Here is a 27,159-nt window from a genome sequence, read left to right as displayed (position 1 = left end):
ATCATCAGTCTGAAGAACACAGCCAGCCTTTGGTAGCAGAAGCACACTAGGACTGACAGAGAGAGTGAGCAGCACTCCTTACCAAAGGAGCTGCAAGTAACATCAGTGGAGATGGCCCAGTAGGGCCAAATGTCTGACTTCATGGAAGAAAACTATTTTTCCAATAGTATTTAAGGATAAAACTTGCTTGCTTTTTTTTTTTTTTTTACCAGTGTGCTGGCTAGTTTTCTGTCAACATGATGAAAGCTGGAGTCATTTGGGAAGAAGTGAAAAACTGGTTCCATGGTTTGATCTGTAGATAGGTCTATAGTGCATTTTGGGAGGGCCTAGTCAATTGTGGGTAGTATCACCTTTGAAATGTTAGTCTAGTCACCTCTTTCTATAGGAAAGCAGACTGAGCAAGCACTCCTCCATGATCTCTGCATTAGCTCCTGTCTCCAAGTTAACTCCCTGTTTGAGTTCCTGTCATGACTATCTTCAGTCATCAACTGTGAACTGGAATGTAAGAGAAATAAACCCTTTCCTCCCACAAGTTACTTCTGCTCATGGTGTTTAACGCAGCAAGAGCAAGCTCAGAAAGAAATTGTACCAGGAGTGAGATAATGCTGTGATAGACTTGACCATGTTTTGGGAGGATTGTAAAAGGACTTTGGAACTTTGGGCTGGAAAAGCCACTGAGTGGTCAGAGCTCTGTGGGCAGTTTTGTGGGCCTTAGAAAAATAGTGCTGAGAACAAGTCAGTAAAGCATCAATCTTCCATGGCCACCACCTCAGTTCCTGCTACCAGGTTCTTGCCTTGAGGTTCTGCCCTGATTTCCCTGGATGATGGACTATAAACTTTAATACAGGATAAACCCCTACCTCCCCAAGCTGCTTTTAGTCATGGTATGTTATCACAGCAATATAAACCCATTGACAACACCAATAAATTGCCAATCAAGTAGAAGAAGCAAGCAGCAGAGATAGACATTTCCCATTTAAATTCCAGCTTTACCTCATCACTAAATTTCTTCGCATGCAAAACCAAACTATATTGAAACTCATAACATAATGAAAACAAGATAGACCCCAGATCCGATTCAGTTCCAAACTACGTTCTCAGACCTGTGCCTGGAACAAGACTTTTCTCTTTACTGTAAACCAGGGACATCCCAATAATGAATAAGCTGAGCAGAAAGTCAAAAAGACTCTCTTGTCACCTGCAAACAACTTGGCAAAGTAACGGTCTTGCTCTTGTGTTTCTGGATGTTGTCCACACAGGCAGTACAGGAAATGACAGAAAATACAATACTGTCAATTCCTTTCTAGCAGCTCAGAGTAAGTAGGGAACAGAACAGTAGTTATACTTCATCAAGGTTTTACCCTCAAATTTTTTGGTGACAAGAACTCTGTACTAATAGTTTTAAAAAGACTGACTATAAAAATAATTTAAGGGGGCTGGAGAGATGGCTCAGAGGTTAGGAACACTGACTGCTCTCCCAGAGGTTCTGAGTTCAATTCCCAGCAATCACATGGTGGCTCACAACCATCTGTAATGGGATCTGATGCCCTCCTTTAGCATGCAAGCATACATGCAATAGAGTACTCATACACATAAAATAAATAAATATTAAAAATAATAATAATAATTTAATAAAATTTTAAGGAGACTGGAAAGATGATGAAGTAGTTAAAAGCGCTGGCTGCTCTTCCAGAGGACTTGGGTTCAATTCCCAGCATCCACATGGCAGCTCATAACCAGTTATAACTCCAGTCCTAGGCAATCCAATGCCCTCTTCTGGCCTTTGTGGGCACCAATCATGCATGTGATGCACAAACAGATATGCAGGCAAAATATTCATAGACAAAAACAAAATAAAAATAATTGGAGGGGGTAGGAGTTTCAAGAGAAACAAATTTCTCTGTGTAATCACCCTGGATGCCCTGAATGCGCCAGGCGTGGTGGTGTTCACCTTTATACCAGCACTTGGGAGGCAGAGGCAGGTGGATCTCTGTGAGTTTGAGGCCAGCCTGGTCTACAGAGCGAGATCCAGGACAACTAGGGCTGTTACACAGAGAAACCCTGTCTCAAAAAACCAAAAAGAAAACAAAAAATTCTAAATTTAAACTTAAAAGCCACTGAAACAGGAAACAAATATTATAGTATGACTATCCTGTCTTTGTTACTCAAGAATTCTGTTAGGACTCAAAACACACCTACAGAAACAAAAACATTTATATACCCCAAAAACACTGGAATTAAAAAAAGAGTAAGATATTCAATGATATCAATTTTAAGAATAAGAAAACTAAGCCTGGGGGCTGGAGAGATAGTTCAATGGTTAGGAGCACAGGCTTGTCTTCCAGAGGACCCAGGTTCAATTCCCAGAACCCATATGGCAGCTCATAGCTGTCTATAATCCAACTCCAAGTGGATTATATGTCCTCACATGGACATACATGCAAGCAAAACACCAATGCACATAAAATAAAAATATATAAATCACTATGAAGGAAGGAAGGAAGGAAGGGAGGGAGGGAGGGAGGGAGGGAGGGAGGGAGGGAGGAAGGAAGGAAGGAAGGAAGGAAGGAAGGAAGGAAGGAAGGAAGGAAGGAAGGAAGGAAGGAAGAACTAAGCTGAATGTAGTGATGCAAACCTTTAAACCTAGCACTGTAGCATGAATCTTAACAGGTCTTATTAATAAAAACAAATCCGGGCTGAGTATTGGGGTGAACGCTGGAAGATCAGAGAAGCAGAACAAGCCACAGCCACCTCAACTCGCCAGTTCCTCGGCTGATCCTGTTTCCTCAGGCTGGAAGTCTCTGAGTCCTCATCCTAATGGATCTCAGCTGAACTGCTGCTCAAAAGCCTGAAAGTTTAACCAGTTCTAGTTCCTTATCCTCACGCCTTATATACCCTTCTGCCTCCTGCCATCACTTCCTGGGATTAAAGGCATGAGTCACCATGCTTGGCTGTTTCCAGTGTGGCTTTGAACTCACAGAGATCCAGGCGGATCTCTGCCTCTGGAATGCTAAAATTAAAGGCGTGTGCTACCACTGCCTAACCTCTATGTTTAATATTGTGGCTGTTCTGTTCTCTGACCCCAGATAGGTTTATTAGAGTGCACAATATTTTGGGGAACACAATACCACCACATAGCACTCAGGAGGCAGAGGCAGAAGGGATCTTATGAGTTCAAGGACAGGCTGGTCTACAGAGTGAGACCTTGTCTCGAAAAAGAAAAAAAAGAACAACAGAAGAAGAAAACTGGGGCTGGAGACATGGCTCTCTCACACCCATGGTATACACACACACACACACACACACAAGAAAGAAGAAGAAAACTTTCAAATCTAGAACTGGGCTTGCAAGATGTCTCAGTGAATAAAGGCACTGCCACCAAGCCTGACAATCTGAGTTTGAGCCCTGGGATCACATGGTAGGAGAGAACTGACTCTCAAAAAGTCCTCTGACCTCCACACATGTTCTGCGGCATACGTGTGCCCCTCTCCCAATCAATAAAGTAACCTGCTTGGTGTTAAATGCCTTTATCCGCTGAGCCATCTTGCCAACCTGAAAACAACGCTTTTAAATGCCTACTATGAGCTAAACCTGACAGATGTACTGCTAGTCCGCATACTCATCTAAGGAAGATACACTAGGTCTATTCTCTAAATGTTTCCCCTTCAAGCTGGAGATATTAATATCTCTACCTAGAGCCTCAGAGACAAGTAGAAAACCAGGATTCCCATCCAGCTCTGTGTGATCTCATTACCGCTCCTCTTCTAGAAGCAAAATACATAGACAGCTGTCAAAGTGGCCCTCTTCCCTAGCCTATCAGAGGACCCTGAAGTCACCTTCACTACTTTGACTCATCAGCTGTTCTACCTGCAACATTTCCCTTAACTTTTTTTTTTTTTTTTTTTTTAAATTTCCAAGATAGGGTTTCTCTGTGTAACAGCCCTGGCTGTCCTGGAACTTACTCTGTAGCCCAGGCTGGCCTCGAACTCACAGAGATCCGCCTGCCTCTGCCTCCCAACTGCTGGGATTAAAGACGTGCGCCACCACTGCCTGGCTTCCCTTAACTTTGTATTGCAGACATTTAACACCCACTAGTGTGGATTCTTAACATTTATGGGAAAACAAGCCAAGAAAACAAGCACTACTCTAAGAACAAACTTCTAAAACAAAATCCATCTGGACGCTAAAGAGAGGAGTTCCTTTTCTTCTCTTTCTATAATTCCAACCTCCCCCTAACTTCAAACAGTGCAGTTCTGAAGTCCTGTGAGTGTAGTCAGGCCCATTCCTAAAGATCTGCCCAGGACCAAGTCCTCACAAAACCTACAACATTTACCATCTAGTCCTTCATCAAAAGATTTGTTATACCCTGTGCTTTTATTTGTATTTTATCTACTGGCATATCTATTTTTGGCTATGGAAATTAACATATTTTTGTTCTTACTGAGAAAAGTGACAAAATTACATACAAGTAAATAAAATGTAAATGAGATCAAATGAGGCAGAAAATGAGATAAAATGAAGCCTGGGTTACATTAGCATACACAAAGACGACATCACCTAACAACAAAAGCTTGGCATAAATGTTACTACAGTGAAGGCCAGTCGTGGTCATACATACTTGTAACTCCAGTGCTGGGGAGGCTGAGGCAGGAGACTTGAGACTTCAAGGCCAGCCTAGGTTACTTAGTGAGACTCAGTCCCAGAAAAATAAAAGACGGATGGATGGATGGATGGATGGATGGATGGATGGATGGAGGGACGAACGGATAGGTAAGTAAGTATATCCATTAACCTCAACAAGAGAAAGAAGAGTTGCACTGTCCAGTTACCACGTCCAAACCACAGCATCCTAGTGTCTGCTCATGAAAAGAAAACTATTCCAGGTTCTAATGAATGGGACACTGGAACTTGGGGCAAAGATCCTCTACATTATGGTTAGTTCCAGTAAGCACAGTACCAAGTTTCATATCGCTTACTATATGGTGTCATCAAAGCAATCTTTAATCATTTGTTTAATAAATTAAAGCACCTAGAATCCAACCAAGAGCCACAGAAGTGTGGGCTGCCCTTTCCCTGTCCTGTTGGATTTAGGCATCAAATTTCAGTACAGGCACCAGCAACAGTATACAAAGCAAGTCAGCTGCAGCAGCACGTATGCAGGCACTCTGTGCTGAAACAGGGAGCCTTCCCAAAGCACCAAGCAGATTCTGCTGAGACACCTTGCCCTCCTTAGCAGCAGTGAAGGCATCTGCTGCTGACTCACCACTGATATTGAGGGCTTTTCCTTCAGAGATAATGTAGTAACATTAGCAAAGCTAACTAAACAGTCAGTAGGAAATGGAAATAGACACGGTAGATAGATACGTTATCACCCTTAGAAAGACAATCGAGTCAAACAAGTACTAAAAGGTCTGGCTGTGCTAAAACCATCTTACTTTAACAGGAAATTGCTAGACCGAAACAGACCTAATTATCTACTCGTGTAAGGTAAGTTTTGGGGACTTCAAAGCAAGATTTGCCTGATGACTGCATGAAGAGATCAAGGCACAACCTGACCCATTTTATGGTCATTACCCAGTGAATAAGTCAATTAACATGGGAATTTTCCCTTTTTATTCCCTCCCTATCTGTGAAATATTTAGGGGTCAATACACATCTTTCAATCTTGCCTTTTAATACATTGCATCGGGGGAAAAAAGTCTAAATATTACCTTCTGTAGAAGCTGCATCAATCATTACTCTTTGCATGAGTACTGGCTCCAATCCAAAGTCGAAAACTATGGTTTGGCGAAAAGTTCCAAATATTTCTGTGTTAAATGCTATCCCGACTTTATACACGTAATGATCTAATCCATTTTGGGCCATCTTTCCTCCTATCCATTCTTGACAGTTTTCAGGGACTTCTTGTGATACCTGGGTAGTACTATCTCCGGCAGATATGGCAATGATACTAAAATGAGGACGATGAGCATCATAAAGCAATGCTACCCGATACAGCATTCTTGCAGGCTACAAGGAAGTTAAAATAATTCATTGAGTACAAGGGGGTGAAAATTCAATTGTAACTGGGCTCTTCAATGACAATATTCCTGGAAGGGCCTGCTACTCCCCATGTTTCTAAGATACTATGATGTCCAACAAACTGTGCTCACAAGCTATTTAAGAAGAAAACAAAAACCAAAACAATGGTTAAATCAAAGTCTCTACATGATATACGTATGCTACATCATCAGCCTCCCTGGACCTTCTGCATATGTTCATCTTTCCCTGTGGCAAAGTCTGCCACCGTGGATCCACCTCTAACTGTGCTGACAGAGCCTCACGGAGGAAGCCTTCACAGGAGGACAGTTACCTCTGAGGGCACTGGACTGGGTTCAGGGCTGAAGCTAAACATTCCATCTCAAGATGCAGATGGTGCTGAGAAGAAACACCACTAAAAAGAACACAAACTTCTCCACTGAACAGATTCACTGAAAGGTTAACTCTACTCCAATCTTAAACTGCAACCATCATAATTTAAAATGAGAAGCACTGCAGAAAAATGTCTCTTATTGAAAACCGCTCTCTAGGGCTGGGGATAGAGCTCAGTGGTAGAACACATGCCTAGCATGGGCAAGGCCCATGAAACACAAAATATAAAAATAAAATAAAATAAAAATGTACATTATTACAGAATTTGTGACTTCATCAACTGAAATCCTATAAAAATAGGTCTTCATTAAAAAAAAATCTTAGAACTGCCAGATTAAATAATTCAAATATCAAACAGTTCATTGTAAGCCATGAACCCCACCCTACGTTCCAAGTTTAGAAGTATGTCAGACTTTTTTACCAAGTAAATAAGAAAGTGTCCTACATAGCTAAATGGATCTTACTTCAAAGTGGAAAAGGATATTTAATGACTGAAATACAGAAACCCACTTTGGCACAATACAGAGTCTACAAAAAATGTATCCAGAGTAAATCATTTTTAACTCTCTCTTAAAAAGCATTTAAAGTCCAATAAATAAGCTTCAAGAAACTGAACAAATCTGATAATCTTTAATTAGCATGTGGTTCATACCTTACAGGTCAGAGCAAAAGTCCATGTCTGGTGAGATTTTTTGGTGTTGACGGTGACCGACAGGTCAGGGTTGTGCTCCACCTGAACTCCCTCTATGCATTCGCTAAGCTGAAAGCAAAGAGCAATTCCTGTTAGAGTCTGAGGGTAGAAACCCAAGTGAGAAGCCAGCAAAGTAACAAGTGTCAGCCATGAGCACAGATGGAGCGCTTGCTGACCAAGGGATTTTACACACTCCTTTCCAGCCATTCTTACAAGAGAGACATGTGATGCAGCCAGAAGAAAATTAACAACCAAAACCTGAGAATCAAAACACCCCTAAATGAAGGTCATTACTATAGAAGTTACATACCTCCAGACAAACATTCATTTCTGCCTTTCACTTTAACAAATAAGCCAGCTTCTGTTACTAAAAACACCACTTTATTAAGAACACATTCTCAGCCAGGTGGTGGTGGCACATACCTTTAATCCCAGCACTGAGGAGGCAGAAGCAGGTGGAATCTTGTGAGTTTGAGGACAGCTTGGTCTACAAAGTGAGTTCCAGGACAGGCAGGGCTACACAGAGATACCCTGTCTCAAAATACAAAAACAAAAACAAGAAAATAGAAAAAAAAAAAGTGTTCTTAGTAGACTAAAGAAATAGCTACAACTGAGCACACGAGAAAGCAAATATGGAACAGCGCACTGCTTAGAGCCCGAGCAGCAGAAGGCAGTCAGTTCTTACCACTTTCTCAGGAGACAGTGAGCTCATCCACTTCTCTATCAAGGTTTCCATGTAGCTGCCTGAGAGCTGTTTGTTCTCATTTTGCTGCTTCAGTTTTATTAACCGGGAGGCGTATCTTTTCTGCCACTCTGCTAATTCTTCCTGGGAATGTGCTGAAGTACACTGGGCACCATACCTACAGATTCCTTGCTCTAAAAACCTAAGAAGAATAGGAAAGACTGTTTTATGTACATTCAACGTTTTTCTGTGTAGGGAGGGAAGACTTGAGGGTCTTTTGAGACGGGTTTCTCTGTGTTGCCCTGGCTGTCCTGGAAACTCACTCTAACTCACTCTGTAGACCAGGCTGGCCTCAAACTCAGAGATCCGCCTGCCCCTGTCTCCTGAGTGCTGGGATTAAAGGTGTGTATCAAAACTGCCCAGCTTGTTCAACCATTTAAGGATATCTTCCACCATTTGCCCTCTTCCTCCTCAGTATTTTTGTCTCAGTCAGAAGACAAAAACCTTGAGAGGCCGGATTTATACTGCCAAGTCCAAAGATGGGAGAAGGGGGTGGCAGACACTCATGAGAGTCAGGGCAGCAACCCTGACTCCAGTACCCCCCGACTTTGTGCTTAGGAACATGGTGAGCTTAAAGCACAATAACATATTGAGACCCCTCTGGCCCAAATAAAATATTGAAGACATGCTTCCTTTGTGCTCCCTTAGACAACAGAATCTTCCTGAAGCAGTACTGACATCCAGTGGACTATCTGTTCACACAGCCATGGCCTGAGTCCCCAGACGGCATGAATTCCAGACACGCTCTGCATACTAGGCACCTCAGAGCACCACCTTCCAAGGGGATGCTTGTCTCTTTCTCTATTACTTCATTAAAACTACTAGCTACTGTTAAGTCCCAAAGAAATTCAGGATGAAAGTTTCATAGTTCAGAGTCACAAACTCATGCCACAGTTCCTCAGTTCTTCAAGAGTTAAATCGAGAAATGTTGACTTCAAAGGACACAGAGCTAATGCCGCCTCAGTGTCTGTGATTCTGAACACTGAGCTTACCAGCTGGGGCTGGAGCTCCATGGTACATCACTTGCCTAGCCTGAGTGAGGGCCTGGATTCAATCCACAACTTCAAACACTAGTGACTAGAGACAACAATAATACAGTGCATATTTCAATCAGTTGGATTTGGAGTGTTCTTAACACAAAGAAATGATACATGTTTAAGGTGAAACTGTGTTGGCGCCTATACAATACACATACTTATCATATATTACATATACAAACACACACAAAAAATTAGATGTCACTCAAAACTCATGGTTTTTATAAAAGAAAACTGATGATCTGATGGTCAAAATAAGAAAACCAAATTGCTTTGATCATTAATTTTTAAAAAACTACTTTAAAGCTGGGTGGTGGTGGCACATGCCTTTAATTCCAGCACTTGGGAGACAGAGCCAAGCAATCTCTATGGGTTCGAGGCCAGCCTGGTCTATAGAGCAAGATCCAGGACACCAGAAATACACAGGAAAACCCTGTCTCAATAAATAAATAAATAAATAAATAAATAAATAAATAAATAAATAAATAAATAAATACTTTAAAATGCCCTGCAAAACTATGTAATGTATGATCTTAGGTCAGTAAAAACATTTAAAAATTGATGAAAGATCCTCTGAGAAAAAAATTAAAGTACATTTAACAAAACAAGACAGATATAATATGTGGACAACTTTAAATTGGAAAACACACTCTAGATGAACCCTGACAGTTCATCTGCCCAGTGTCTCCAAAGCATCCAAAGTGAACGTGAAGCATGTGATCATAGCATGCTGATGATGATTAAATCCTCACTTGCTTCAGAAAACGTACAAAATCGTGTATTTGCCTTTTATATATACACAGTATGTTTTCATGCTACAAAAAGTTGTTTTTCTATGTTTTCCTAAGTTATTTCACTACCTATCAGGTAAGAGCCCTGGCTGCATTTCCAGAGGACCCAATGTCAATTCCCAGCCCCCACACGGCAGCTCACAACTGTCTGTAACTCCTGTCCAAGGGGCGAAGCTGACACCCTCTTCAGGCCTCTGTAGGAAACAGACACATACATGGTACACAGACCTACGTGCAGATAAAACACTCATACCCATAAAAATAAATGTTAAAAAATTATTTCCCTCAAAAGAAAAGGGGTCTCTTCTCATCTAGACTCTCAGGCTGCTCAGGTTTCTTTTTCAAAGCATCATGTTGGCTCCAATAACTTGGCACCACAAGGACTCGCAGTGTCTACTAGTTCAGTCCTTGTCTCCACTCCCAAGCCAAGCTGTCATCTTGACTGTGTCCATCACTCTGCCAGGCAGTTCAGGGCAGCAAGGTCTATGCGAAGCCCCACCAGCCACTCATGCTTATGAAAGGAACTGATGAGCTCGCCTTTTAAAATGGGACTTTAGTTTACTTTCTACATTTTCAGAAATAATTAAGTATTAATAGAGTCACATCATTAATTCTGAAAGTCCTTCAAATATAAAGTACTCATAAATTCAATATATAAGAATTACATGCCGGGTGGTGGTGGTGCACGCCTTTAATCCCAGCACTCGTGAGGCAGAGGCAGGCGGATCTCAGTGAATTCGAGGCCAGCCTGGTCTACAGAGCAAGATCCAGGACAGGCACCAAAACTATACAAAGAAACGCGGTCTCGAAAAACCAAAAATATATATATTTCTTACATTACCTTTTACACAAAGTATATTCCTCGCTGCTTGTGATTCCCCTGGGTGGCGGGCGGAAATGCCAACCGTTACAAGACCCTAGGGAGTAATGAGGACATAATTTCGAACATTTTAATGTCTAAGACATTTGTCATCCTACATGATTTAAAACAGACATGCAAAGGTGCCCCTACCAATCAACTAAGTTAGTCAATCGACTCTATAAAACAGCATGCTGCTGTGGTTGGTGAAAATTAGATGTCACCCAAAACTCGTCATTTTTATAAAAGAAAACTGATGATGTGATGGCCAAAATAAGAAAACCAAATTGCTTTGATCATTAATTTTTAAAAAACTACTTTCAAGGCTGGGTGGTGGTGGCACATGCCTTTAATCCCAGCACTTGGGAGACAGAGCCTGAGCAGCTAAATCAGGTTGGTGGTGCTGACTCTGATCTGACAGGTGGTGGGCTTCCTCCCAGGGCAATTTCTCCTCTGAGAACTCAGATGCTTGTCATTTCCTAAGCACAGAATGCATTTCTCTGAGAAACTCCTTCAGGAATGAAAACTGACTGTCCAGCAATCACTGCACACTGAGAGAGATGCCCCTGAAGACCGATCTGGGGCACATCACTACAGAACGTATAACCGAAAGGAAGCTCCAACAGTTAAGCATATACAGGAGCTAAGTGCATAAATTTCTGCATAAAAATGACATTGATTGTTCTAGATGAAGTTCCAAATAAGCCGCCATTTTCTATCCTTACACGTTCCTGTCCCTCCCCTACGGGACAAGACAGATATTCTGCCAGGCTAAGCTTAAAAGTTGTGCTTCATCCATTACTAGCTAAGTGACTTGGGGAAACCACTGAGTCTCAATAAATATTCATTTGAAACCTGAATATGCGGGTGAAGACGAGCCCTGAGAAGTCAGCCACGTTAGCATGGAGTAGACACTTCAGAGCAGGCTGAGAGAGCAGGCCTACTGGTGCGCACCTGCAATCCATGTGTTCACAAGTGGAGCACCAGTGCTCACAAGTGGAGCACCAGGAGATCAAGGCCAGCCTCGGCTACACAGCTATCTATGGAGTTATCATTACTCAGTTCACCTAGGGAAAGGTTTCAGAGAGAGGTTTGTTTTCATCTACACATGCTTCTAATGTTTATATCCTTTCCTACATCTCCAACTATAGAGACTATACTCAGGAATTTTCCCCCCAGAAATTCTTCAATTAAAAGGCAAGGGCCATAGTAAGAGTCAGCAGAAGCTATGACAAATTTAGTGCTTACCTTCATCTAAGTCTTCCACATGACATCCAGAGAGGACATTACTTGTTGCTGTCTGCAATTTTCAAGTGAAAAAGGTGTAAGAGAAATAAAAAGTACTGACTGGTGCTGGTTTAAATGTGGGTATTTCCAGGGTTAAAATGAGGAGGGAACTGCAGAGATGGCTCAGCTGTAAAAGGAACTTGCTGCTGTAAAAGGACTAGGACTTGTCCCAGGACCCACAAGGCAGCTCACAATCCTCCTTGACTCAAGTTCCAGGAGACCTCATGTCCGCTTCTGGCCTCTATGGTCACTGCTGACACATGGTATATATACACACATGCAGGCAAAACACTCATGCACATAAAATAAAAGTAAAGCAAATAATAGAAATCTATTTGGAAGTAACATTTTTGCTCTTTCTAGTGCACTACCAGAGCATGGAGATGAAGTCCTTCCCAGATGCCCTCCCTGCAGTGGAAAGGCATCCTGCTACCTGAAGAAAAGACTACACTCTGGACCCGCTGAGCAGGCAGCTGCCATCCATGTGCTGGCTTCTCTCTCCTGCTAACACCTGAAGAGCGACCTGGCCAGAAAGAGGGCAGCTATGATTCCTCAGTTCTAGCTTTCCTGACCCTCCCTACCAAGTCCTCTTCCATCTGGGACAGGCCTTTCTTCTACAGCAGGCTGCAAGGCGAGGGTCTCTTCTCTCTGTCTCCCTAAGACAAGTGTCTCACACACACTTCGCTTTAGTGCAGCACCGTCCCTGCTGGGTCACTGACAGTGTGAAGACTGGTCACCAACAGCATAAGCTGTCTTTCTGCTTTCCAATCAGCCCCCAGAGTAGCTCTCACATGATGAGCACCTCAAACACAGCATGTGCAAAACAAAATTCACCAACTTTACTCCAATTCTAAGCCTCTCTAGTACTCATCTCAAGGAGGAGTCTTCCCCTGAAGACAGCCACACACTGCAAACTCTTTGTTTTGAGATTATTTTGATTACATTTTCTTTGTTTTGTATTCATGTTAAGTGTATGGACACACATGGCGCAGCAAGAGTGTGGAGGTCAGAGCAAAATTTGCAAGAGTCGGTTCTCTCTCTCCACTACGTGGGTTCCAGTGATTGAATTCAGATGGCAGCAAGCCCTTTGGCTAGGCTCAGGCTGAAATCTTAAAAATCATCCTGGGGGGCTGGAGAGATGGCGCAGCAGTTGGGAGCACTAGATGCTCTTCCAAAGGCCCCAGGTTCAATTCCCAGCTTCCACACAGCAGCTCACAGCTATCTGTAACTCCAGTTCCAGGGTACCCGCCAGCCCCATGCAGACAAAACACTGATGCACATAAATTTAAAAAAAGAAAAGAAAAGAAAAGAAAAGAAAAGAAAAGAAAAGAAAAGAAAAGAAAAGAAAAGAAAAGAGAAGAAAAGAAAAGAGAAGGAAAGAAGGGAGGGAGGGAGGGAGGGAGGGAGGGAGGGAGGGAGGGAGGGAGGGAGGGAGGAAGGAAGAAAGAAAGAAAGAAAGAAAGAAAGAAAGAAAGAAAGAAAGAAAGAAAGAAAGAAAGAAAGAAAGAAAGAAAGAAAGAAAGAAAGAAAGAAAGAAAGAAAGAAAGAAAGAAAGAAAAGCAAAAAAATGAAAAGTCATGCTGAACTCTGCCATCCTGAGCAGGTCTAAAACATCTACCCTGTCTGTCCTACACTCTCCTCCCAGCTGCCACTGCCCTATCACTTGTCTTATTTCTCCCTGAGCCAACTGACTATATGCCAATAGCACCTAAATCAAACAGCCTCTGGATCTTTTCCTGCTGGACACACCTCAGCCTTCAACACTCAGGAGAAAGAAACCTTATGTTAAGATGAAATTTGAAATGTCTTGTAACACAGAATGGATGGTGGCAATGCAGACTGGATATCTGAAGTAACGCTCTTGCCATATTGCCATGTGACCAAATTGAACTTTGAAGATCAAAATCACCACAGTTAGTGTCTGTCATTATCAAGCTACTAATGAGTGCTTTTTTAAAAGATAACCCAGTTTTTGGTAAAATGGATTGAATATGAATACATAAAGAAAAATAAACCAGGAGGAATTACTTACACTACGAGCATTCTGTGTTTCACAAAAGATCACTAAGTTCCAGGAGCAAGGTCTACACAATGTGAATGAATAAAAAAGATCTGAACAAGAATGAGACCAACAGTGGGCAGTGCTGGCACATGCCTTTAGTCCCAGCACTCCAGAGGCAGAGGCAGGTGGATGTCTGTGAGTTTGGAGCCAGCCTGGTCTACAAAGCAAGTTCCAGGACAGCTAAAGCTACACAGAGAAACCCTGTCCCTGAAAACAAACAAACAAACAAAAAATTGACACCACAGATATGTTACCATGGAGCTCAATCCTAGACAAAGAACTAGAGACAACCAAGAACTGCCGAGAGCAAGAGAAACAGCCTTTCTTGGGGAAGAGCCCCCAACTGGTTAATAATACCTGAAATCAGATACACACAAGTAACAGAAACAGAATAGAAATACAGGCCATAAATTTGAGAGAGCAAGGGCAGGTACTTGGAAAGAGTTGGAATAAAGGGAGGGAGAAAATGATCTAATTATATTTTAACATCAAAAATAAATGGGCCGCCAGGCTATGATGGCACATGCCTTTCTCAGAACTCCGGAGGCAGAGGCAGGTGGATCTCTGTGAGTTTGGAGCCAGCCTGGTCTACAAAGTGAGTTCCAAGACAGCAAGGACTAAACAGAGAGACCTTGTCTTGAAATAAAAGTGGGGGGGGGGGGGGCAAAATAAATAAATACATAAAATAGGACATCCAAATAAAATATTTTTCTAGGCCTAGATGAGCTGTGTATCTTTACATGCCACTGCTGCCCCTGCCTTCCATGAGCCCTGCAAGAGCTTCCCTAGAGCACTCATTTCTGCAGCTGTTACGTGGACACTTGGCATTTCCAAACCATTCCCTAATATAAAAAAATCTTCTAAGTCACAGATTTCCTTAAAAAAAATACAGATGAGGGCTGGAGAGATGGCTTAGCGGTTAAGAGCAGTGGCTGCTCTTCCAGAGGTCCTAAATTCAACTCCCAGCAACCACATGGTGGCTCACATCCAGCTGTAGTTAGATCTGGTGCCCTCTTCAGGCCTGACTGCATACATGCAGGTGGAACATGGTATACATAATAAATAAATCTTTTTTTTTTTAAATATTTATTTTATTATGTATACAGTGTTCTGCCTGTATGTGTCTCTGCAGGCCAGAAGAGGGCACCAGATCTCATTACAGATGGTTGTGAGCCACCATGTGGTTGCTGGGAATTGAACTCAGGACCTTTGGAAGAACAATCAGTGCTCTTAACTGCTGAGCCATTTCTCCAGTCCCCATAATAAATAAATCTTTAAAAAAAAAAATTTTTTTTTGAAAAAGATACAGATGATTAGGACTAGGATTATCTTGTTTGAGTTTTCTAATGTTGTGGGTTTTTATAAACAATTTATTTTTATGTGCACTGGTGTTTTGCCTGAATGTATGTCTGTGTGAGGGTGTCAGATATTGGAGTTACGGGCAGTTATGAGATGCCATTTGAGTGCTGGGAATTGAACCAGAAACCTCTGGCAGAGCAGTCAGTGCTTTTAACCACTGAGCCATCTCTCCAGCCACTGGGAAATTTTAATTTTTTATTATTTCTCTGAATCTAGGTTCAAATCCCAACACCTACATGGCAGCTCACTGTCTGTAACTCCAAGATCGGACACTCTCACACAGACATACATGCAGGCAAAACACCAATGCACATAAAATCTTTAGGAAAAAAATTAAAATTACCCAACTACCTTCCATTTGGGGGCCAGAGATAACTAACCAGAATAACAAGGATGGGTGCCAGAGAAACGACTCAGTGCATGAAGAGCTTGCCATACAAATGTGAAGAGCAGAGTTCAGATCCCCAGACCCATGTAAAAGCCAGAGACATGGTGACCCCCCCCCAATCCCTGCACTCAAGAGGCAGAGACAAGGGATCCAAGGACAGCTGGCTAGCTCAACTAGCCAGAATTGGTATGCTCCAGGTTCAGTGAGAGACCCTGCCTCAACAAATAGAAAATAATCGAGGAAGACTTCTTACATTAACCTCAGGCCTCCACCTGTATGTACACACACATGTGCACACACACCCAGACATCCATGTGTGCCCACACATGGGTGAATACACATACACACAAACTACACACATATATACACTCAAAAAGAAGAATTAGTCAGAACAGAAGTCCTGGGATGCAGAGGAGGCCTGAGAAGAAGCTGTGTTCTGAGAGTGGGACCTGACCCAGCTGCACAGAAGGTCCGCCGTCACCTTGCATGTTGACTGGCTAACAGAATGCTCACTGACCTCACTGGCTTTGGTGCACCCAAAGGGAGCCCGGCAATGGACTCACCTCCGTCTCTGCGAGAAGTGTCTTGAGTCTTGTCAAATCTTTCGTTACCATCCCATTCTGCAAGGAGGAAATGAAGACAGAAAACCATCAGTGTGTAGTTCTTTGGTCTCACAACTCGGGTGAGCTTCTCTGCAGTCACCACAGCTCCCTTTCCCTTCCTCCACACTGCTGCTCTGTCACTGAGAAGCTGCAGGCAGCCAGGGAAAGGAAAAGAAGCCTAACGGAGAAAGAATCGGTTGCTGCTCCAGCTAAGTACACATGCTACAAGAACTCACCTGATGTACAGGTGTAAAATAATCTCAGCACTCAGGAGACAGAGGCAGGCAGATCTCTGTGAGTTCGAGGCCAACCTGGTCTACAGAGTGAGTTCAGGTCAGCCAGAGTTACATGAGACTCTGCCTCAAAAAAATAATTTTTTTTAATTCTATAAAATGCTTGCCAAGCTATGAGTACAGAACAAAACATGAGAAAAGCAAACCTAAAACTATTTTTCCCTCTCCCTTGGTGCTAACAGGCTTGTCTGTATATATGAAATGCTGAACTCAGGGGTATCCACCATCACAGAAACCAGGAAGTAATCTAGTGCCTAAAGATGGCTCATTTACTTGTTAAAATTTGAAATTCAAATTTCAGAAAATTTGAAAATTAAAAACAAATTATTTTAAAAATTAAAAACTCCCAACAGGCCAGGTGGTGGTGGTGGTGGTGGTGCACGCCTTTAATCCCAGCACTCAGGAGGCAGAGCCAGGCAGATCTCTGTGAGTTCAAGGCCAGCCTGGTCTACAGAGCAAGATACAACAATAAAATAATTATAGGAAAAATCCTTTTAAGGCTGGGCACAGTTGTAACTGCTGAATTTGAAAGATGAGGGAGGACCCCTAGCCTGTGGCCAGTCTGGGCTACATTCTTCTCTTCCTAGGAAGGGTGGCTAGCCACTGTAATCCTAGCACTCAGTAGAGTAAGGCAGAAGTTTGTCTCCAGCTCCGGACCCTGTCTCAAAAGAGAAAGACTAAGTAACTACATCTTCACAGCTGTTCAGATCTAAACAGCTGCATCACTTTGCTGTGCTCACATCTGTAAACCTTGTGAAATCAGAGACATCACCAAACTAAGGAAGCAATTCGCCGCACAGTAATTCCTTACAAGTTGACTAAATTACCCTGTGGGGGAACAATAATATTACACCTCATAACAGACAAATACTTTTCTAATTTCTGTATTTTCACCATCTGTGCTCTTGATTTTCAAAATTCCTATCAACTTGAAGCATAACTGACAGAGAATTTACACTGCCTGGTAATTATATACTTTCTTCTTTCTCTGTTTTCATTGTGATGCCTGAAAAATACCAAGAAACTTGAAAAAAAAAGTTTTCTTTCAAATTCCTATAAATTATCAACTCTATAAAGTTACAAAAAGAGCCAGGCAGTGGTGGCACACGCCTTTAATCCCAGCACTCGGGAGGCAGAGGCAGGCAGATCTTTGTTCAGGCCAGCCTGGTCTACAGAGCAAGATCTAGGAAAGGCGCAAAGCTACACAGAGAAACCCTGTCTTGAAAAACCAAAATATAAAGTTACAAAAAGTAGCCCTTTAATTATAACAAAGAAAACTAGGAAATATATATATTTAAAAACCTATCTTTGAAATCCACTAAGAATCAATAAAAGTTATAATTAAAAAAATTAAATTCAAGTCTAAATATAACTAGATAGTTCCCATCAAGTAAACAAGGATATTAACTTACACACACCCATTTGGTATGATGAAACCCATTAGTATGTACATTAACCTTTAAAAAAATTCTGTTTTGTTGTTGTTGTTGTTTTGGTTTTTGAGACATGGTCCATGGCTGGCCTGGAACTCAGACAACTGCCTCTCTCTGCCTCTCAGTGCTGGGATTAAAGGCATGCACTACCACGCCCAGCTTTGGTGGTTTTCTTGTTTTTGTTTTTGTTTTTTCTTTTTTGGAGGAGGAGCAGGGTTCAAGACAGGGTCTCTCTGTGTAGATTTGGCTATCCTGGAACTCGCTCTATAGACCAGGCTGGCCTTGAACTCAAGAGATCTGCCTGCCTCTGCCTCCTGAGTGCTGGGATTAAAGGTGTGTACTACCACTGCCCGGCTGATTTTAATTTTTAAAAAGAAAGTCTTCTGGTTATCTTATACTTTAGAACTCAGCAAAAAGTACCTGTGATTTTTATATACACCATCATGAATGGCAAGGGTCCAATGATTGAATGTCAGTTCATTTTAAAACAATGAACATCTTGGGATTGTCACGAATTTTGACATCTGACAAAACTACACTTACACCAAACATCCACTATTTTCCTCATATTATCCTGAGGAGTCAAACATGCCCCAATGTTAGCAACCATTCAAAGCCGTGCTCATCAACATACCAGAGACTCTCCTGATAGTGACTTGGCAAGGATGGAGGACACAAGCTGGAGCTTCCCTTTGAGCTGCATGCAGCACAGCACCGCCCGGAAGGCACCCTCTCCCTTGGCCAGTTCTTCCCCCAGTACTGCCAAGGAAGAAACACAGCATTAGCCACAGGGCACTCAGACCCACTTTTTTCGCTTCTAAAAGGAAGACATCCTAAGTATGTCTTTGTACATGCCAACAGGATAACTCCAAACAGAAGAAAAAAATTAGTAGGCTCTTTCTAAGACATGCATGCAAGGACAAGAAGGAACATGGCAAAGATCAGATGAACCCTACTACAACTTTCAGCATCAAAACCTAGGGAGACATCCTCTAAGGCTCTCCAGTGTGCAGCTGAGTAAGAACTTGTCAGGTTCTGTGGCCATCAGAACAACACTGGCCCTGAATTATGGACTTCAAAACAGCAAGTAGAGAAGATCTTGAATACACCCAAACCAAGAAAAAACAAATGTTTCAAGTGATATCAATTACCCAGATCACTACATACTACCTACATGCCTCAAAATACCACTCACACATAGGTAAAGTAATTAACTGTCAATTAATCAGAAAGAAAACAAGCAGTTGATGTAGGGAATAGCAGTGCACCCCTACAGGCCCAGTTAAGCAAGAGGCTGAGGCAGGAGGATACCTGAAGTCAACTGGTTCCAGCTAAGGAAATACAGACCATGTTGGATAAATGCTTGCTATGTAATTTCAATGACCTGGGATCAGTCCTTGGACCCCTTAGCAGAAGGAGAGAACCAACTCCAAGAAGTTTCCCTATGACCTCATGTGTGCTGCACCACAGCAGCAGACATATACTCTCTACGCACAATAATACTTTCTAAATTATTTTTCCAAAAAATTGTTTAATATGTTATATCAAGTTAAATGAGGGCTTTTAAAACTGCAGATTTATTGAACAGACCCTGTGCCGTTAAACTGTTAAAGACAACTGCAAATCCCAGGCTGGGGTATAGCTAAATGATAGAGTGCTTGGCTAGCATACATGAAGTTCAATGTTCAGCACTGCACATAACAGGGAGCATCTCCCTCTAACCCTGACACTAAAGTGATGAGAAGCAGGAAAATCAGGAGTTCAAGGTTATCTTCACCTACATAGTAAGTCTGAGGTGAAAGGGAAGGAGGGTGGGAGAGGCAGAAGGGGACGAAGGGAGGGAGGGAGGGAGGGAGGGAGGGAGGGAGGGAGGAAGGAAGGAAGGAAGGAAGGAAGGAAGGAAGGAAGGAAGGAAGGAAGGAAGGAAGGAAGGAAGGAAGGAAGGAGAAATCTCAATATTGGGTATTTCCATGCAATTAAAAATTAGCCTTTAAAGCCAGGTGGTGATGGCACATACCCATTAATCCCAGCACTTGGGAGGCAGAGGCAGTGGATCTCTGTGAGTTCAAGGCCAGACTTTTCTACAGAGCGAGTTCCAGGACAACCAGGGATGTTACACAGAGAAACTCTGTTTCAACCCCCAACCTCCCAAGAAAAAGAAAAAAAGAAAGAAATAGCCTTTAGGGGCTGGAGAGACGGCTCAGCAATGCAGAAAACCTGGGTTCAGTTCCCAGCATCCACAAGATGGCTATAACCATCTGTAACTCCAGCTCCAAAGGAATCAAACACCCTCTCCTGACCTCCTCAAGCACTAGGTATGTACATGATGCACAGTAATACATAAAGGCAAAACCCTCATCCACACAAAAAGTAAAGTATATAAATCTTTTCTTAAAAAGCATTAAAAATTAGTTTTCAGGCAGGTGTAATAGCACACACCTTTAACCCCAGCAGAGGCAGAAAAAGGTGGACTTTTGAGGCCAGCCTGGCCTACACAGTGAGGTCCTGTCTAAACACTAAGAAAAAAATGAGCCTTCATCAAAACTAGGAAAATTAACTAAGATCCAATTATCCAATGGCCACAGAATATACTACCTAAACTATTTGCAAGACTATGTAAATTAACACAATCACAAGTGCCACAAGAATCTATATTACTTTGCAAGACAATAATTTGCTACAAGAGAATACTTTGGGAATTGAACTTGGTTGTAAACCATCTCCAAGCCAGAATCCCTTTATGAGTAGGTGTGCTGTGCTGTGTAGAAGGTGGCCTGTTCAGGTTGGTTGATTTTGGTTGTTTTGTGCTGACTCTAGCTCACTGTTCTGATGTTATATTGCCGTCACACAATTAACATTGGAACACTAATAAAATCCTACATTAAGGCTTACCATAATCTCATCAATTAAAGTGTTCACTTTACTGCTTATGCTTTTATCCAACTATTAAAATTTACATATTTTACATGGTACAGCCCATATAAACATGACAGTTAATGTACTTTTCCCTCTCAGCAAATTCAACACTGTCCACAGTAATATATTTACTTATCATATTATTGAAGATGTAATATTCCATCAAATAAATACATCAATTTATTTAGATATTCCTTTGGTCCAGAAAGACTTCTATTTTTAATTTTTAAAAGTAACACTACAGCTGAGTGTGGTGGTGCATTCTTTTAATTCCAACATTCTAGAGGCATAAACAGGTAGAGCTCTGGGAGTTCAAGGACAGCCTAGTCTACATAGCAAGCTCCAGCCTGCCAGAGCTATGTAGTAAGGAAAAAAAGAAGCAAAATACTAGTTAAAGGCCCTGGAGTTGTACTTACCACCGGGCCTGATGACATGAGCTTGATCCAGAGACTCACATGATGGAAGAAGAGAACCAACTCCATCAAATTGTCCTCTGACCCCATACGTAGGCCATAGGTAACATGTGATGTGCCAAAGGTGAATGTGCACTCAAGTAAAAGTGCAAGCAAACAAGCAAGCATGCACGCACACGCGCACGAGTGCACACACGCACAATTTTTAAATGTTTATTTTAAATTTAATTTAATTTAAAAACAGAAACAGGTTAAACGCTGAGAAACTGATCTGAGGATGTAGCTCAGTTGGTACAGTGCTTGCTGAGCATGCACAAGGCCCTGGCTTCAGTCCCTACTCCACACACACCTGCAATCCTAGCATTAAGGGGTAGAAGCCAGAGGATCAGAAGTTCAAGGTCATCCTCTGCTAGGTAAGTCTGAGGCTGTAAGTCAAAATTCAAACATAATAAAACACTTTAAAAGCTGGAAAATGTCTGAGGGAGAGGAGGTCCCTGTTCTAGGGAGTGAGCAAACTTAATAACATCTCAACTTCAGCTGACTCGAACCTTTATAAAAGTTAGTAAAGCACAGGTCATCAAGGTGGCTGAGTGGGGAAAGGAGTTTGCTCCCAAGAGACAACCAGAGTTTCAATCCCCAGAACCCACATAGGGAAGGACAGAATGAATCCTATAGGTTGTCCTCTGACCTCCACAAGTGCTCATCCACACGCACCAAGTATACAAATGTAAAAAGAAATAATGTTTCTGTTTGTTTTTCAAGACAAGGTTTCTCTATGTAACAGCTCTGGCTGTCCTGCAACTCGCTGTGTTAGACCAGGCTGCCCTTGAACTCACAGAGATCTGCCTGCCTCTGCCTCCCAAGTGCTGGGATTAAAGGGGTGCACCACCATCACCCAGCCAAATAAACAAATTTCTAAAAAACGGTAAATCACAAAACATTGTATGAGGCTTAAGTGCTGCCAAGTGGGCACCTAGCATGCTCTCTGAGCTTGTACAAATTGGCTGAATTTCACTTCCTAAGATTCTGCCATTTCACTAGTGTTTAAATAACTCAGAATTTATCAAAACCATGTTTCCCTTCTTCCATCTTTTCAGACAAGTAGCTGTAATAGCTTTTTTTCCAACTGTTTATCTTAAATGCAATTTAGCTCAAGTCTCACAGGGTCTGTATGAAGAACCAGAGCAAAAAGAAGAAGTGAATGATAAAGAGCATTCCTGACTTTGTGTCATATAACGAAGTTAATAGCAATGCTGCCAATCAGGTCTCTTACTGTCTGAAAAAACCTGAAAAAACCTGAAAGAAATCTGAGTGTGGCAGCATGTTACTCAACTTGCCTCAGCTGTGATAACTGAACTTGAAAATGACATTAAAAACATAATCTTTAGCAATTTAAAGAAAAGTCTTTTTCGAGTTAAAATTCTATGCAGATAAATTCTCTTCCCACCAACTCTGCAGGTCTGGGTGCTCAGGTGCTTCTCTGCAGCATGCCCCTGCTGAGCACAGGAGTAGACTGAGGAGCCTGCCTACCCCACCTCAGCCAGCCCAAGCACCTACTCCCTCCTGTCCTAACTCTGGCTTGTTTCCAAACACTTGGGGATAAACTTGATGCTCTGGACTGGAAACTGAGTAATACTAAAGGAATAGCCATTTCCCTGTCAACAAGAACAGTCAGGTCAGAGCTGAGAGCCTTCGGCTATTCACAAGGACATGCGATTTCCTCTCAAGAATTGCCTGCAATGAGAAGAATCATCTTAAGAGTGAAGTACAATAAAAGTTGAGCTTTTTTGCAACAGGACAATATTAAGTTATTTCTTAATAACTTAACCTTAACTTCCATAGTTTTTTATTAAGGAGCTTGTCCTAATAAAAGCACTGCCCTAAAAATTCTTTAAAAGAAAATGAAAATACCAAAAAAGCTAAATTAATAAAATAATCTGCTACCTAGATACAATCACTTTTAGAATCAATACTTCAAGGACTCAATCAAAAATTGAAATAAATTCTCAGGAAGGCACGATGGCTCGCTGCACAAGCCTACCCACTGGCGTTTGACTCTTGGAACTCTGAGAAAGGTGGAGGGATAATCAACTCCACAAAGCTGTTCAACGACCTACACACACACACACACACACACACACACATACTCTAGTACACACCTACACACATATATCTTACAAACATATAATAACAATCTTTTTAATTCTAAGCCCAACATAGTGGCTCACATCTGTAATTCGAGCACTCAGGAAACTGAAGCAGGAGAACTGTCATAATCTTGAGGCCAGTCTTGGTTCAGTAAGTACCAGTCATGCGACAAGACAAGACTATGTCTCAAAAATAATAAACCAATGTAAAGATATTTTTAGCTCTCTTCCCAGGACTGGCAAGTTGGCTCAGCAGGTAAACATACTTGTCACCAAGCCTGACAAACTGTTTTATGCTGGAACTATATTGTAAAAGGGTAAAACCAATTCCTCCATGTTGTCCTCTGACCTCTACCTCCATACATGAAAAGCAAGTGGATCTCTGTAAGTTTAAGGTCGGCCTGGTTGACACAGTGAGTTCTAGACCAGTCAGAGATACATATTAAAACCCTGTCTCTGAATAAATAAAGTAAGTAAGGTAAAATTTAACATTGGCACTAATTATTTTCAGTACACCCCAACTTCTCCATTATATACAAATAGGAAATAATTCTACAGAGTAAAATAGCGGAAACCACAATTAAACACAAATACAAACACAAATACTTACTCTCCAAACACTACAAAAGCTCTGATACCATGTGCACACTTGGATAAATGTTCTACTTTAGCCATTGTTAAAACGATATGCGCAAAAACAGCCTGTGTGTGCATGAGGCAGGAAAAGCATCAACTGCACAGAATGTCTTCAATTTCCTCTTCATTAAAGCTCCCAAGCTCCCAAAGAGGCATAGCCATATGGCCACAGCAAAGCTGTGACTGACTGTTAGTGTCCAGTAACCAAATCAAGCCACTTTCTCTGCAGAAATGGTAAGTTTAAACTGTGTTTTTCTATCCTGAAACTCCCTCCTCTCTCAGTTTCAGAAGTCAGCATCTTGAGATTTCTGTTGCAAGCCCCCAAGGGAAATTCTGAATCTAGTAAAAGAAGCCTTTTCAAGTGCTCAGGCACACGTCTGTTTCTGTGGTTAATTTACTCACTTTTTATTGTTCTTAGTAACAGGCTCATTGGGAAAGCCTGCAGACACTCTGCCTCTCTTCTGTGTCTGCCCTATAGGACAAAGTTGTTTCAAGTGCTAACAGGCTTTTTCCCTTGCACCGTCCACAAGATTTAGTGAGATTTCCCAAGGCAAGGTATTCTCTGTCTTAAATCTCCTCCTATGCACAATTTCAGGTCTGAGTATGTAGCCCAGTGGTAGAGAACTAACCCAGCAGGCCCGAGGCTTAACCCTCAGTAACATACACACACACACAAAGAGAGAGAGAGAAAGAGAGAGAGAGAGAGAGAGAGAGAGAGAGAGAGAGAGAGAGAGAGAGAGAGAGAAAATATTAAATTAGCACTAACAAGTATTCAGTCAACACTAACATGAGATTTCTTTTAAAATATCGCTCATAACTGAGCATGGTGGCTCAGAGCTGTAATCACATCTACATTGGAAACTAAAACAGGAGAATCCTAAGTTCAAGGCCATCCTTGGCAAAACAGCAAGTTCAATGGCAGCCTGGGCAATTGGCAGGACCTTGTCTCCAAAAATAAAACTGAAAATTCATGTATAACTACAGTAGCTTAATTAGTAAATGCCCTGAGTAGAATCAGTACAAACAGGAGAGTCTTATAACTGAGTTCACATTAGTTCAACACTTATTTTTTACACACCTATCACAGTAAGCAACAATATAACAGCCCTCAATTTTAAATTTTAAACTTTCACTTATCTTAGCATTCTATAATTTAAATATAAGACTTATACTTAGGGCTGGCAAGATGGTTCAGTGGGTAAAGGAATGCCACCATGCCTGACAGCCTGAGTCTGATCCCCAGGACACATGTGGTAGGAGAAAACTACATCCCCCATGTTGTCTTCTGACTTCCACATGCACACTGTGCTGTGTGGACATGCATACACAACACAAATAAATGTACCAGAAATTTTTAGATACTTCTTTTTAAAAAAAGACTTTTGCCGGGCGGTGGTGGCGCACGCCTTTAATCCCAGCACTCGGGAGGCAGAGCCAGGCGGATCTCTGTGAGTTCGAGGCCAGCCTGGGCTACCAAGTGAGTTCCAGGAAAGGCGCAAAGCTACACAGAGAAACCCTGTCTCGAAAAACCAAAAAAAAAAAAAAAAAAAAAAAAGACTTTTATGTACAAATGTTAACAGATATTTGAGAGAAATCAGACTAAAAGACAAAATCTAATTCCATAGCTTTCAGTTCCTATTAGAGAACAAAACTGAACTATTGATAGTTCCAGCTCGGATAGACTTCATGAGTGGAAACAACCATTTCAGGTCAAACAATCCTACAATTGTGTTTATACAACATTTGCAAGATGACACATGAGTGAGATGAGAAGGGACTTGTGGCTGGCAGGGGTCAGAAATGGTGGGGAGAGTGAGTATGGAGGTAGGGAGCATGATTGTGGGAACAGGACAAGTGAGATCTTCATGGTAACAAGCTCTGTGCTGAGGTGGTATTGGTGGCTACATGAATCAATGCATGATAAATGGCATATCATATACACACTCGTATTGAAACTTAATTTATTGGTTTTGATATTTTACCATAGTGAGAGAAGTCAAAACCATCAAGGAAAAGTATGTGAAGCATACATGGGACCTCTCCTAGCAACTTCTTCTCAATCTATACTTGTTTCAAAATAGAAAGATTTAAATTCTAAATTCCTATTGGAGAAAAAAGCTTTGTGTCTAGGAAAAGTCTTTTTTAAAAGATGGCTGGAGAAGCAGCTCAGAAGCACTTGCTGTAAAGCAAAAGGATCTGAGTTCGAATCCCTAGCACTCACATAAAAGCCAGGTATGGCCACACATGCCAGTAACCATGCTGTTGAGAATGAAGAAAAGCAAATCCCAGGAAGGAGGAGCTCGGCAGCTGGCCAGACTAGCTAAACACCAAGCTGCAGTTCAGGAGACGGTTCAGTGGCTAGGAATACTCAACTCTTGGTCAGGTGCTTTAACCCCAGCACTCAGGAGGCGGAGGCAGAGGCAGGAGGATCTCTCTGAGTTTGAGGCCAGCCTGGTCTACAGAGTGAGTTCCAGGACAGCCAGGGCTGTTGCACAGAGAAACTCTGTCTCAAAAAACCTAGAACCTCTCAGGATGTAGCTCTCAGCTACTTCTCCAGCACCATTTATGCCGGTCTGGCACCATGCTTCTCATGATGATAACAAACTAAACCTCTGAAACTGTAATAACCAAGCCCACAATTAAATGCTTTGTTTGTTTGTTTGTTTGTTTCAAGACAGGGTTTCTATGTGTAGTTTTGGTGCCTGTGCTGGATGTTGCTCTGTAGACCAGGCTGGCCTCGAATTCACAGAGATCCAACTGGCTCTGCCTCTCTAGTGCTGGGATTAAAGGCATGTGCCACCACTGCTCGGTCTAAATGCGTTCTTTTATAAGAGGTGCCTTGGTTATGGTGTCTATTCCCAGCAACAGAACAGTGACAAGACATATATAATTGAAGATAACAAAGTAAATATAAAAAAAAAAATTTAGAGACTCCTCTAGTTTTTTATTTCTAAAATAAAAGAAGTGCTTTTCTTTCTCTGTGTTCTTTGTCTGGTTGCTAAGTCTGTAAAACCCTTACGTACAGACACACAACAGATGTGGGTCCAGACAGCAGCATGGCTTCTCATGACAAGGTCTCACATCAAAGCCAC

General features: G+C 41.9%; 1 protein-coding gene across 27 annotated transcripts in view; it reads right to left on the bottom strand.

Moving 5' to 3' along the window:
- The window catches only part of Helz (helicase with zinc finger), a 171,639-nt gene that overhangs the window by 88,220 nt on the left and 56,260 nt on the right, over positions 1–27,159 (bottom strand). For 23 of the 27 annotated variants that reach the window (XM_076543601.1, XM_076543593.1, XM_015994149.3 and 20 more), the window contains 7 exons: positions 18,590–18,714; positions 16,191–16,247; positions 11,780–11,831; positions 10,514–10,589; positions 7,788–7,986; positions 7,064–7,171; positions 5,712–6,009 (listed from right to left, as the gene is read on the bottom strand). In XM_076543601.1, coding sequence (XP_076399716.1) covers positions 5,712–6,009; positions 7,064–7,171; positions 7,788–7,986; positions 10,514–10,589; positions 11,780–11,831; positions 16,191–16,247; positions 18,590–18,714 — 915 coding nt within the window. The remainder of the gene's footprint in view (positions 1–5,711; positions 6,010–7,063; positions 7,172–7,787; positions 7,987–10,513; positions 10,590–11,779; positions 11,832–16,190; positions 16,248–18,589; positions 18,715–27,159) is intronic. The other 4 variants (XM_076543611.1, XM_076543613.1, XM_076543614.1 and 1 more) reach the window with 1 other exon arrangement.

This window comes from Peromyscus maniculatus, chromosome 8 (genome assembly GCF_049852395.1).
Source record: "Peromyscus maniculatus bairdii isolate BWxNUB_F1_BW_parent chromosome 8, HU_Pman_BW_mat_3.1, whole genome shotgun sequence".
In the NCBI taxonomy this organism is placed as follows: Eukaryota; Metazoa; Chordata; class Mammalia; order Rodentia; family Cricetidae; genus Peromyscus; species Peromyscus maniculatus.
This window is presented reverse-complemented; position numbering and strand designations above follow the sequence as displayed.